At 36.7% G+C, this 15,241-nt stretch overlaps 1 protein-coding gene across 1 annotated transcript in view; it reads right to left on the bottom strand.

The window, feature by feature from the left end:
• Positions 1 to 15,241, bottom strand: part of SHOC1 (shortage in chiasmata 1) — a 91,393-nt gene that overhangs the window by 37,844 nt on the left and 38,308 nt on the right. Inside the window, exons 13-16 of the mRNA XM_079925835.1 lie at positions 10,681 to 11,094; positions 7,421 to 7,549; positions 6,284 to 6,460; positions 1,280 to 1,384 (exon numbers count right to left, since the gene is read on the bottom strand). Coding sequence (XP_079781961.1) covers positions 1,280 to 1,384; positions 6,284 to 6,460; positions 7,421 to 7,549; positions 10,681 to 11,094 — 825 coding nt within the window. The remainder of the gene's footprint in view (positions 1 to 1,279; positions 1,385 to 6,283; positions 6,461 to 7,420; positions 7,550 to 10,680; positions 11,095 to 15,241) is intronic.

The following is a 15,241-nucleotide window of genomic DNA, read 5'->3' on the forward strand; positions in this document are numbered from 1 at the left end:
TGCCCAGTACTTATCCAAACCTTGGATTAGAGAAATAATATTTGTCTGAGTCACAGATAAGAAAAAATGTCTGCGTCACAGATCAGAGAAAAAATATTTTCACTTTGTATATAATGGGTTCTAGAAACTTTAAATTATAAAACATAATCCTAAAAAGATACCATTACTAAACAAGTCTAAACAACCTGCAATAAGGGGCCTAAAACAGTAATGCAGTAAGACAGATACTTTAAGGATTTTAATAGTTTAGAAAAAATTTCCAAAATATTTAAAATTTTCAATACATTCAAAATAGTTTGATTTTTAATACTCAAGTAATTCATATCCTAACTTACATGCACAACTAAAAAAGAAATTGCAGAAGATCTTGCTATATAGCTATATTGCATCTAGCAAAGATTCGAAGACACAGATACTCAATGAGAACCTAAAATGTATATGTCAAAGTGTCATCTTACATTAAAAAGCAGTGCATAATAAAAAGAAACGAAATTGAGTTATTTGTAGCAAGGTAGATGGACCTAGAGACTGTCACACAGAGTGAAGTAAGTCAGAAAGAGAAAAACAAATACAGCATGCTAACACATATATATGGAACCTGAAAAAAAAAATGGTTCTGATGAACCTAGGGGCAGGACAGGAATAAAGACACAGATGTAGAGAATGGACTTGAGGACATGGGGAGGGGGAAGGGTAAGCTGGGACGAAGTGAGAGAGTGGCATGGACATATATATACTACCAAATGTAAAATAGATAGCTAGTGGGAAGCAGCCACATAGCACAGGGAGATCAGCTCGGTGCTTTGTGACCACCTAGAACGGTGGCATAGGGAGGGTGGGAGGGAGACGCAAGAGGGAGGAGATATGGGGATATATGTATATGTATAGCTGATTCACTTTGTTATACAGCAGAAACTAACACACCACTGTAAAGCAATTATACTCCAATAAAGATGTTGAAAAAAAATGCAGTGCATAATAATGATTACACAGTCAAATCCCTTAAGGCCATTAGGAGTCTGTAATTCAGGCCTAGAATAGAGAATCTTACGCCTATTTTTCTAGGTGATGATTGTTGTTACAGAAAATTTCTTTTAATGAATATAAGGAGAATAAAATATATATTCCATGATAATTATGTCTATATATATAATGTTTAATGCAGGAAAAAAACTACATAATTTCTTACAAAGTGCATCTTTTTCAGAAAAGTAAACGTTATTTCAGACAAAATATTTCAATAGGAAGAAAAGGGGAAATAAAAAATTTTCACACCAACCCAATGCTGTGTCCAAGCTACATGTTAAAAGGACATCTCTAATTGTTACCAAAAGGTGTAAGAGGGCAGCATACTTGAATGTCATTTCTCTTTCAACATTTTTACCTAGGTAAGCAAAAACATATTTAAAGACAGAATATACATTAGAATTTTAGAATATATATCAGAATGCTTAACAATAATAGATAACATTTATTATTGAGTGCTTACTATGTGCCAAGCTGTATATAATCTGTTTATTTCATTGAATCTCTAACAATAACCCTATCAGACAAGTTTACTATGATCTTGATTTTATGGATGAGAAAACAGTCTTAACGAGGTTAGGTAACTGCCCAAGGTCAATTTGTGTATAAATGATGGAGCTGGCATTCCAACCCCTACAGCTAACCTCAGAGTTCATACTTTGCTGCTTCCAAAGAATGTTCCATTATTTCTACTCTTGGTGGGAAGAAGGACAATGATTCCCAGTTATGAAACAAGAAGAAAATTAAACTCATAACTTGCCAACTGGTTTAGATAAAGGTGGAGGATCATAACGTAAAGCAATACATTGAAATGGAGGTAGACACCTGGGAATATTTGTCCAAAGATATGACTCAAACAAAAGAGGTACTTATAGGGACAAGACAATTATCTAATTAATACGTTCCATGTAGTTCCAAGCTTATTGAAGATGATAGGTTGGATTTTACTGCATGCAAAAGTGCGGCCATGAAGACCGGATTCCAGGCCTAATTTATTATAAAGCAGAAACTAACACACCATTGTAAAGCAATTATACTCCAATAAAGATGTTAAAAAAAAAGTATGAAAACTATTGATTTAAGCAATGAAGATCAAAGCAAATAATCAGTAGTCACTGGGAATCAAGGAGCAACAGAAAAACCAGTTATTGGTAGTACCTCCAGCCCCTGGAAGGACTTGTGTAAACAAGTCAATCATGACCAGGAAGGGAAAAGAAGAGAGCAGAGAAACCAAATTTGGTATCATTTTCCTCTGTCTTTGGGAGAACATTTCTTACAGTGCAGATCCGCAGCCGATGAATTCTTTCAGCTTTTGTATGTCTGAAAACACCTCTATTTCTCCTTTGTTTTTGTAATGTATTTTTGCCTAGTACAGAATAGGTTGGTGGTTTTTTCTTTCAGGTATTTTAAAGATATTATTCCACCTTCTTTTCACTTGCACTATTTCTTTATTTTTAAAAAAATTTTTTTAACATCTTTATTGGAGTATAATTGCTTTACAATTGTGTGTTAGTTTCTGCTTTATAACAAAGTGAATCAGTTATACATATACATGTGTTCCCATATCTCTTCCCTCTTGTGTCTCCCTCCCTCCCACACTCCCTATCCCACCCCTCCAGGTGGTCACAAAGCACCGAGCTGATCTCCCTGTGCTATGCGGCTGCTTCCCACTAGCTATCTATTTTACATTTGGTAGTGTATATATGTCCATGCCACTCTCTCACTTTGTCACAGCTTACCCTTCCCCCTCCCAATATCCTCAAGTCCATTCTCTAGTAGGTCTGTGTCTTTATTCCCGTCTTACCCCGAGGTTCTTCATGACCTTTTTTTCCCTTAGATTCCATATATATGTGTTAGCATACGGTATTTGTCTTTCTCTTTCTGACTTACTTCACTCTGTATGACAGACTCTAGGTCCATCCACCTCACTACAAATAACTCAGTTTCGTTTCTTTTTATGGCTGAGTAATATTCCATTGTATATATGTGCCACATCTTCTTTATCCATTCATCTGTTGATGGACACTTAGATTGCTTCCATCTCCTGGCTATTGTAAATAGTGCTGCAATGAATATTCTGGTACATGACTCTTTTTGAATTATGGTTTTCTCAGGGTATATGCCCAGTAGTGGGATTGCTAGGTCATATGGTAGTTCTATTTGTAGTTTTTTAAGGAACCTCCATACTGTTCTCCATAGTGGCTGTACCAATTCACATTCCCAGCAGCAGTGCAAGAGTGTTCCCTTTTCTCCACACCCTCTCCAGCATTTATTGTTTCTAGATTTTTTGATGATGGCCATTCTGACTGGTGTGAGATGATATCTCATTGTAGTTTCGATTTGCATTTCTTCTAACACATGAAAGAATGCTCAACATCACTTGCACTATTTCTGACAAGAAATTTGACGTCAACCTTGTCATTGTTTCTCTTTTGCAGCATATATTTTTTTCCTTCTGGCTGCTCCTACAATTTTCTCTTTATCACTGGTTTTGAGCAACTTGATTATAATATGCCTTGGTGTAGCTTTATTATGCTTCTTGTGCTTAGGGTTCATTGAGTTTCTTGGATCTGTGGGTTTGTAGTTTTCACTGAGTTTGGCAAAATTTCAGTCATTATTTCTTCAAATATTTTATCTGTTTACCCCCTTTTGCCTCTCCTTTGAGAACTCCAATGCTAGTATATAAGGCTATTTGAAGTTGTTTCACAGCCCACTATGCTCTTTTCTTTCCTTCTTTTTTATTCTTTTATCCACCTGGGTTTTATTTTAGATAGTTTCTATTGCTATGCTTACAAGTTAGCTAGTCTTTTCTTCTGCAATATTTAATCTGCCATTAACTCCATCCAGTGTATTTTTCATCTCATGCATTGTAGTTTATTCTCTAAAACTACAATTTGCATCTCTTTTATGTCTCTAGCTTATTGAATGTATGGAATACAGTTATAATAAGTTTCAGTGTCCTCTCTGATAATTCTAACATCTTTGTCAGCTCTGAGTTTGTTTTGATTGATTATTCTCCTTATGGGCTGTGTTTTCCTGTCTCTTGTTATGCTTGACAATCTTTGATCAGATGTCAAACATTGTGAATTTTACCTTGTTAGTGCTAAATATTTCTGTATTCATATAAATAGTCTTAAGGTTTGTTCTGGGATGCAGTTAAGTTCCTTGGAAATAGTTTGATAACTTTGAGTCTTGCTTTTATGATTTTTTTAGGCAGGTCCAGAGCAGTGCTAAATCTAGGGATAATTATTCCCCACTACTGAGACAAGACTTCTCTAAGTATGGTGATCAATACTCCATGAACTATGAGATTTTCTAGTCTGGCTGGTGGGAACAGACATTATTTCCTGCCCCGTGTGAATTCAGAGTACTATTCCCTCTAATCCTTTCAGATGGTTTGTTTCCCAATCTCTTGTAGGTTAGTTCCTCACATATACATTTATTTTTTTTGAGATGGCTGTTCTTCTTTTTTTTCTGTATTCTTTTCCATTATGGTTTATCACAGGATATTGAATATAGTTTCCTGTGCTATACACTAGGACCTTGTTGTTTACCCATTCTCTATATTATAGTTTGCATCTGCTAATCCCAAATTCCTAATCCATCCTTCCCCCACCCCACCCCCTTGGCAGCCACAAGACTGTTCTCTATGTCTGTGAGTCTGTTTCATAGATAAGTTCATTTGTGTTATCTTTTAGATTCTACATATAAGTGATATCATATGGTGTTTGTCTTTCTCTGTCTGACTTACTTTACTTAGTATGATAATCTCTAGGTCCATCCATGTTGCTGCAAATGGCGTTATTTCATTCTTTTTTTATGGCTGAGTAGTATTCCATTGTATATATGTACCACATCTTCTTTATCCATTCATCTGTCAGTGGGCATTTAGGTTGTTTCTATGTTTTGGCTATTGTCCTCACATATACTCTTGGATCAGTACTCTGCTGAATACTTCAGGGAGACTCTGCAAATTTCTAGGACTCTTCTTGTGAAGCTCTCTGCTCTCTAACCTTCTACCTTTTTTAAAAAATTTGTTTATTTTTAGCTGCATTGGGTCTTCATTGCTGTGCATGGGCTTTCTCTAGTTGTGGCGAGCAGGGGCTACTCTTCACTGCGGTGTGCAGGCTTCTCATCGCAGTGGCTTTCCTTGTTGCAGAGCACGGGCTCTAGGTGCACAGGCTTCATTAGTTGTAGCACATGGGCTCAGTACTTGTGGCTCGTGGGCACAGTAGTTGTGGCTTGCAGGCTCTAGAGCTCAGGCTCAGTAGTTGTGGCACACGGGCTTAGTTGTTCCGCGGCATGTGGGATCTTCCCAGACCAGGGCTCAAACCCATGTCCCCTGCATTGGCAGGCAGATTCTTAACCACTCTGCCACCAGGGAAGCCCCTAACCTTCTATCCTTTGAACTTTAGTTGCCTTGGTCTCCCTGGACTCTTAGCTCTGCTTCTTCAACTCAGATTTGTCCCCTGAGCTCTGCCTCTGGTACCTCTCCCTGTGCCATGGCCTGGCATTTCTTTCAAGGCAGTAAGCTAGGGCAATGGTAGGGCTCACCTCACTTGTCTCCCATCTCTCAGGAATCATTGTGCTTCGTTGCCTGATGTCTAGGATCTTAAAAACTGGTTTCATCTATTTTGTCTTTGTCTTTTTGTTTGTTGTTGTTATTTCTGGAAGGAGGGTAAATTCAATCCCTGTTATTCCATTTTGGCCAGAAGCAAAAGTCCAGGATTGACTTTAATCAATTTACTTGTTGACCTCCCCCCACCTATTTGGGAGGGACCTAAGTGGTTCAGATGCTAACAGTAATAGGGTTAATTTGGTTTCTGCAATAGGAATCTGTCAAGTAATATATATGTCAACTAGGAGCTTTACTGAGAAGCAATGCCAGATGATACAGGTTTCCCCCACTATCTGAAAATAGAGAGTTCCTATGAAACCTTTTGTAAGCTGAAATGGAGTAAAGAAGCAAATACCTTTTTTCATAAAAACGAAAATCCTCTTTGATTTCTTTCAGTTAGTGAAAACAGATATTAATGTAGGTCTTCATAAAATCAAAGTGACATAAAGCAAACATGAAAAGCAGGTGACACTTGTATTTCTTACCTTTTTATCCTTGCTTAGCTGATTTTCCAGCATTGGTCTGTGGGTGTCATATGCTGAATTACAGTTATGCCTCCATCTATGACTAATTTCTGCATTTTCTAATAATCCATAAATTTATATCCTTTAAAATAATGTGACTTTTATTTGTACTCACCTTGGTGAATAGCATCACTTATTACTTTTTCTTGTTGTTTTAAGAGGAACCTTGTTTGGTCAAAAATGACAGTGTCAAATTTCCAGTTAGCAGCAGGAAGAGTACAGAGGCATACAAGTTTTTTTAAGATAGGAGAAGCTGCTGCTTCCAGGAGACAGTATGCTTGGCACTGGCTATCTGCCAAAATAAAAGCATTAAAGGCAGTGTTTTTATAAGGATGGTATGTTCTTTTTGACAAATCAATCATCCATGTTACTTCATGGAAACCTGAACTCTATCCAAATTCTTTTCTGAGTTAAAAATCATTAGATTCTATAGAGGCTTATTTTAGGGTATTTATTCTAAATAAACTAGTAAAAACACAACAAAAGAAACCCTCTGTAGAATTAATATAATTTTATGGTTATCTTGTTTATTAGAAATGATTTATTCAGTGACTAATTTGGCAGGGCAAGTATGAGGAAGAGAATCAGTTTTTTTCTTCTCCCTCCACTATTAGCTTACAACCTTAAGATGAACACATTTATAACAATGACAAATTGTTTTTAGTTTTCACTAGAATATCAATATTTAAAGATCTGCATTGTCATCTAAAGGTCATAAATGAAATTTAGCCAAAAGAATGAAATGATATTCAAGAACTAGTGTCATACTTCCTTATCGATTTTAATAGTGAGCATGATGTTCTTAAGGGGTCAATGTAAAGAATATTTTTCTTTACAGCAGAACAAATAATTTTAATTGGTATAGGAATCAATAATAACTTATTTACACCACCTTGATGGTGGGTAAGAGAACGGAGAGGGCAACCATCAACAGTTCATTTTTCCAGACTGGGAAGAAAAGTCTGAGTGAGGAGCTGCAGTTTGCTGTTCTCTGATGCATGTAGGGAAGCAGCAGTTTAAATGAAGGAAGAAATAACACTTAGTGGACTGGAATAGGGCGATGGGGAGGGAGGGGCAGAGGCAGTGAATAAGGCACTCCAGGTTTGGAAATAACCTGAAAGTAGGACTGGAATGAAGAAATATCTGAGACAAGTGAAGAAAATTACATGGAAAATAAGGTGTGTCCTAGATACCCAGGGAAGTGCTTTCAAATTTACTTAATTTGAATGTATTTAAAAAGCATAATGCATACCTGATGCTTGAATTTCAATGACATTATCTGCTCTCCTTTCCTGATTTGCTTTCTCTAGTGTTTCATTAGTACAAACAATAGGATTTTCTTCTTGAAGAGTTAAAGAATGTTCTTCTTTGTCTTGAAGTTCTAATAAAAATATTAATTTGCATTGTTCAGGGAAACTTAATGTTGATTAAGATGCTCTCTTGTAATATGATCATAATTGTTAAAATTCTTTGAAATGCATCAGTATTAAATTGAGCAACTATTCAGGTCAATGGACTTACTGTGCTGGGTAGGAAGCTGAATGGTAATAAAGGAAGGAACTTTGGCATCAGATCAGTGTTTCAATCCCAGTTCTGACACTAGCCTCAGTTTCCTCATATGTAAAATATTGATTAATATACCTATTTCAAATATTGTTATAAGGTGTTATAAATACCAAGGATGATTCCTGACACCTAAAGGGCACATACTGTTCTACATCATTTCTCTGTGACTGTCCACAGACCCTTCCTGTTACTAATTCTCTCCTATGCCCCAAACCCTATCTGTCTCCATCCTTTCTTAATAAGGTCATTTCTTACTACTTACCCTTTAGCTCCCAGGCATTTTCTACAGGAAGCCTTATAAAACTGCCCACTCGGGGCTTCCCTGGTGGCGCAGTGGTTGAGAGTCTGCCTGCTGATGCAGGGGACGCGGGTTCGTGCCCCGGTCCGGGAAGATCCCACATGCCATGGAGCGGCTGGGCCCGTGAGCCATGGCCGCTGAGCCTGCGTGTCCGGAGCCTGTACTCCGCAACGGGAGAGGCCACAGCAGTGAGAGGCCCGCGTACCACAAAAAAACCCCAAAACACTGCCCACTCTACTTCCAGGCCAGCAAAGTGCCGCTCCTTTTTGTTTCCTCAGCACTTGGCATAGTCTCCTGGCACTGACGATGTTGTATGGAAATTATCTGCATCTGGTCCACTGTAAGCGTCTCATGGTCAGCAACGTTATCATATTTATCTCTGATATGTGATTTAGTGCCTGGCACACAAGGTTCAATAACTGTAGTTTTCTTCCTTCGTTTGTAAGTATTGTAGAGGATTAAAAAAATATATATATATATATAATTTATTTATGATTAGAGTTATATTAACTAGATTGCAATGTCATCCATTAATAATATGATTACAAGATAATTTTAGAAAAACACTGCCATCTTGAAACGTTTGAATATATGAGCTTTAAATACACAGTGAAAAAAAAGAGTAAAATATCCTAAACTAGCTTTTTATTATTTTCAAGTATACTTTTTATTAACTATAAGTAATTTAAATAGCTATGATTAAATACTACAAATTATTAGAGTTTTTGAGGGGGCCTAATAAGTTGTAGCATTCTTTCTCACCCCTGTATCAACAAGAAGTAAAATATATATATCAAAATATTACCTCTGTTACTAATAAAAACTAAGTTGGAGAAAGGAGCTTAGTTTGAGAGTCAAAAGAGCTTTTTAATTAAACAACAGAATTAGAGTTACCTGCCCTGCCCCAGACTATACTGTACTGGGCTAGGATTCTGCACTATTGGGGAACTGCTTGGGAAAGATTCATGACATAGAGAAGCAGAGGAGAATGCCTGTTACTTGTGAGGCAGCTCATTCCTACAAGCTTATGCCCAATTTATTCTTTTTCAAATTTACAATACAGATAATTAATTTCAGTGCCTCTGGGGAGAACACATTAAAGGGCAAAGAGGCCAGGAACATAATACTATAGAGAAAAAATCAGGAGTACAGAGCATTCCCACCTAACATCAGTATTCCTTTAATTGTTTAATTAATGGCTAACTTTTAAAATAAGAAAATATTCTTTTTATCTTTGTCTCCTTTCTTGTTGCTTTCTCTCATTTTCTTTTGCCAATATACCTTGTTACAAGACATCATCACAAGTATGAAAACCAGAAAAGGGTGTCAGTGCTAATTTTGGATTGGTTTCCTTTTTTTGTTTGTTTTTTGGCCTCAAATATGAATAGAATCTGAAAACATTCACAAACCTGAAAAAAACAAATCTTTAAAAAATTCCTATTTATGCATCACATTCATAAGATAATTCTTTATATTTTGCTCATTCTTTCATGTAGAAATTATACTCTGAATTATGGTGCAAATTGGTTAGAAAGATCTGTTACATATAGAATTGTCACCTAACAAGGTAAGTTATAATGCGGTCAAACAAACAATTACACAAAAAGAAACTTTATGACAAATATATATAAACATAAAGGGTCACAAAATTCTGAGATCTTTAAATACTTTTCTGAATTTTTGTTGAATTTTTCATTGTAAAAATGCACTGATGGACAAAGTAATATAACTTTATATAGATCTATAAAAGGCTGTCATATCATGCTGCACACAAAGAACAAGCACTCTTTTCTGCTTTTCTATGTCATGACTTTTTCCCAAGCAGCTCCCCAACCATAGGGAATCCTGGCCCAGTCCAGCATAGTCTGGGTCTGGGTAGGTACTCTGACCAATTCTGGTGTTTAGTTAGCAAGCTCATTGGACTCTCAAACTAATTTCTGGTATATATTTTACTTCTTGTCTTATTTTACAGTTTATTCAGGGGCAAGACCTTATGTACATTAACAGTATCAATACATACGACAGTAAGACCTAGGTATACTCTAACTCTCACAAATAAATATTTTTGTACTTATTTCATTTGGGTAAGCTGTGTCAAACACATTCTAGAATACTAGAATTTTATTTTTTTACCAGAAGTGAAATGATATGACGCATTATACTACTTTGATATGTTTATAAGCGATGAATGTAAAACAGTTACAACTCAAACAGAAACTCTTTGATAAAGTTAAAAAGAGTAATAGGCAATCAAACAGGCAAAAGGTTCTTAAGTACACATTAAAATACAAGTTAAAATATGGAGGTAGAACTGTGAGCTAAAAGAGAAAAAAGAATGGCAGAATGATCAGCAAAAGTTAGAAATGTTATGAATCTGTATGACCAAGTTGTAGAAAGTAAGTTTTTACAAATAGTGGCTTTTCTTAAAAGTTCAAATGCACTTTTAAATTTTTTGGAAAATACATATCTACATCTATATCTGTATATCCCATATCTATCTCCGTATATAATGTGTCATGAATCAATGACATTTTCTTTGAAGAATAATGTGTTTTATCTGAAGAGCTTTATTTCTTTACCTTCTATAATAAATTATACATTTAGTCCTTGAAGCTATCATACCTACACCAAAATATTAAATTACTCACCGTCTTTTCCATCATTGTCTGTGACTTCAGTCTTTGAGGTGCAAGTCTTATACTTATTTCGCAGCATAATAAAGTCATTCAAAAGGTCCAAATTATTCTCTTGTTTTTTACCATGTTTAAAAGATGCTTCTTGAATTTTGGAAGAGGAAGATGATTCAGTAGATGGTACTGTGCTGTCAAGTTCCAAGTAATCTTCATTTTCTTTAGTTCGGATTATTCTATAACCTAGTTCTAGGTCAATCTTTGGCTTTTCTTCTTTTCGTGGTCTTTCAACAGCAACATATTCATCAGAAAAATACGAGTCTGTTACTGCTTTTGACAGAGGTGGAGTCTTTTGTGAAGGTGATAAATGATCGTTTGTAGATATCTCAATAAGTTTAATAGGTGAGGAACAACTTTTATGTTCTAGCCATGCTGAAAACAGAAAATGAAAATATCCAATGACTTTCATGCCTAAATGAATGTTCTACTAGGGTATTAAGATAACCTTTAGTTCTGGGTTCTTACTAATATAATTTGATCCTTACGAGTACTTTGTTTACTGCTTTTAAAATCAATTTTTCGTCTGAATAAAATAAATTTTTAAAGGATAAAAATTCAGCACCTCTTTTTCCTATTACTGGAGCTAAGGTTACTGAGCAAAGAAAGAATTCCAGACTATTGTCAATAGTCTAACGACAAGTCATAGCCTTGGAGCTATCATACCTACAGTTATTCTAAGGGTCAAAAACTTACATACAAAGCAAGCCACAGACCAGAAGAAAATACTTGTAATACATATACTTTAAAAAAGACTGTATCGGGCTTCCCTGGTGGCGCAGTGGTTGAGAGTCCGCCTGCCGATGCAGGGGACAAGGGTTGGTGTCCCAGTCCGGGAGGATCCCACATGCCTTGGAGCGGCTGGGCCCGTGAGCCATGGCTGCTGGGCCTGAGCGCCTGGAGCCTGTGCTCCGCAATGGGAGAGGCCACAACTGTGAGAGGCCCGCATACCATAAAAAAAAAAAAAGACTGTATCCAAAATATTTGAAGAACTGTTATAATATTTTAAAAGAAAGTCAATTAAAAATTTGACAAAATATTTGATCAATACTTCATATAAGATATGCACATGCTGCAATATGGATGAATCTTGAAAACATGCTAAATGAAAGCAGTCACGAAAGACCACATATTGTATGATTCCATTTCTATGGCACATACAGAACAGACAAATCTATAAAGACAGAGAATGGGAGTGACTGCTAATGGGTACAAGATTCCTTTTGGGGGAGGATTAAAATCTCCTAAAATTGATTGTGGTGATGATTATACCTCTCTGTGAATATACTAACTTTGAATGGTAATTCAATGGTTTTTAGTGTATTCACAGAGAGGCATATACTTTTTTTTTTTTTTTTTTTTTTTTTTTGCGGTACGCGGGCCTCGCACTGTTGTGGCCTCTCCTGTTGTGGAGCACAGGCTCCAGACGTGCAGGCTCAGCGGCCATGGCAAACGGGCCCAGTTGCTCCGCGGCATGTGGGATCTTCCTGGACCGGGGCACGAACCCGTGTCCCCTGCATCGGCAGGCGGACTCTCAACCACTGCGCCACCAGGGAAGCCCGAGAGGTATATACTTTTAATGGGTGAATTATACGGTATGTGAATTACATGTCCATAAAGCTATTATGTATTTTTTAAAAGAAGGTATAAATATAGCCAATGAGCTTGTAAAAAGATGGTCATCGTCATTAGTTATCAGGAAAATACAAATTAAAACCACAATGAGATACCACAACATACCCATCAAAAGGGCTAAAATTTAAGATTTTCAATGCCAAGAGTTGGCAAGGATATAGAGTAACTGAAACCCTCACACATTGCTGGTGTAAATGTAAAACAGAGCAACCACTTTGGAAAAAAGTAGTTTCTTAAAGAGTTAAACATACACCTACCATAAAACCTAACAATTATACTCCTAGATATTCACTGAAGAGAAATGATAACAAATGTCCACAAAAAGACTTCTACAAGAATATTCATAGCAGTTTTATTCATAACAGTAAAAACCTAGAAAAAAATCCAGGAGAGTTGATAAACAAACCTTGGTACAACCATATAATGAAAAATTCCTCAGTAATAAAAAAGAAATGAACTACAAATACACACAACATCATGAGTGAATCTCAAAAATGTTATTCTGAGTAGAAGGCAGACACAAAAGAGTTCATACTGTATGATTCCATAAATGAAATTCCAGAACAAAGGAAACTAATATATAGTGACAGAAAGTAGACCAGTGGTTACTTGAAGTCAGGGGTGAAGGTTGGTAGGGGAGAAGGGTGGGATAGAAGGAGAATCACTATAGAATGCAATGGAGCACAAGGGAACTTCCTGGTGATAGAAATATTTTGTATCTTAATGGTGGTGATAGTTTCATGGTATAAAAATACATGTGTCAAAATTCATTAAACTGTACAGTTAGAACAAGTGCATTTTATTATATGTAAATTATACTTCAAAGTTTATTTGAAAAAAACATAAGTGTCTTATAGGCCAGCTAAATATGTAAATGAGTGAAGTACAGGGCCAGTGCTTAAATCATAATCTTTGGGAAGATAGATTTTGTTTTTTTCTTCCATAATGTGGTCTATAAATTTTTTTGCTTTTGCTTTTATTAGACATACTGGTATCGGAAACATTTTACTTTTCTCTTAACTATTATAAATATAAGACAAAAGTGCAAGAGTAATGCTAAATACCAACCAATACCTGGCCTCAATTTGTGAGTGCTGGGAACTACGGTGAACTGGAGGGTGCATGGTCTGTCTAAATGGTGAGCTACTACCAGCCCTAACCAGTTGTTGCCATGTGAGAATCTGAGTCTGATTTTTGGAATTTTAAAGACAATTTCAAAATACAGATCAGTTTCGTACAACCCTCCAAATTTTAAATGCTGGTAACTAATTAAAATACCATATGGGTCAACAGTACGTGGGCTGAACAGGATCTGAGTGCTACCAATTTGCAACCTCCAAGATATTTTCTAGAGATATTCTGGAGTGTTTAGTAGGTAAATAGGAACTGTTTACTATTTCACTTTTCTGATTATTTTCCTCTACTACTCTCTTTAACCACCCCTATCCTGACAACGTGGCCACGGGCTCCTGATAAAGTTATTGCTTTTTAAACTTCAGGATGAAACTTCGGGATTCATAATTCTACTAGATAACAAGATGAGTTATATGTTTCATTTTAACCTCAATATAGTTATATATCATAATAAAGATTATACATAATTTTATAGATTTAATACATTATTAAGGATATCGGAAGACTCCATAAAATCATCTTGTCTCTTTTCTTTGTCTCACAATCTGACCTCATCTCTTTTAAAATTCTTCTTCTACCATGGGTAACCATCTGGGTCTTAGGATAGACTGGTGTGCATTTGCTTGACATAGTCTGTTTATCTACCCTCTTTTCTACCACATCCAAAGCCCTCTGTCTTCTGTCTTTGAAACATCCCTTGATAACAATTCTCACCCCAATTCCTATCTCCTTAGAGCAGTCTTCCAACGTACACAATAATGTCTAAAATTCACTTCTTAAAAAAATTTTATTTACTTATATTTTTATTTTTGGCTGCGTTGGGTCTTTGCTGCTGTGTGCGGGCTTTCTCTAGTTGCGGCGAGTGGGGGCTACTCTTCGTGTGGTGCACGAGCTTCTCATTGTGGTGGCTTCTCTCGTTGTGAAGCACGGCCTCTAGGCACGTGGGCTTCAGTAGTTGTGGCATGTGGGCTCAGTAGTTGTGGTGCACAGGCTTAGTTGCTCTGCGGCATGTGGGATCTTCCCAGACCAGGGCTCGAACCCGTGTCCCCTGCATTGGCAGGCGGATTCTTAACCACTGCACCACCAGGAAAGTCCCTAAAATTCACTTTTAAATATACTTATTTACTCTGTAATAAAATAAAAGTAAACTTCCCCAGCTCCTTTAAAAGCTAAATTTATTAACTACTGCACAAACTGATTTTAAAACAATACGTATTGAAAACAATACGTATTTAAAACAATACATATTTCAAAAAGGTATAATTGAGTCTAAGTATGTTCCATTTACTATAATGGCACACATAGCAACCAAAATAACTCAAAAGAGGAGGGGGAGTGGCCAAGATGGTGGAGCAGGAACACCCTGAGCTCACCTCCACCCATGGGCACACCAAAATTAGTACAACTATTTGCAGGGCAACTATTGATGAGAAAGACCTGAAGACTAGAAGAAAAAGATCTTCTACAACTAAAGATATAAAGAAGAAACCACAACGAGACAGAGAGGAGGGGTGGAGACAGAGTATAGTCAACACCCATACCCCCCCGCCGGGTGGGTGACCCACAAATGGGAGGATAATTACAGAGGTTAATTGCAGAGGTTCTCTCCAAAGAGTAAGGGGTCCGAGCCCCACATAGGCTTTCATGGCTGGGGTCATGCACCAGGAGGACGAGCCCCCAGAACATTTGACTTTGAAGACCACAAGGGCTTAATTTGGGGAGAGCAGGAGAGCTGTAGGAAAGAGTCTCCACT

The sequence above is a fragment of the Stenella coeruleoalba genome, assembly GCF_951394435.1.
Source record: "Stenella coeruleoalba genome assembly, chromosome: 7".
In the NCBI taxonomy this organism is placed as follows: Eukaryota; Metazoa; Chordata; class Mammalia; order Artiodactyla; family Delphinidae; genus Stenella; species Stenella coeruleoalba.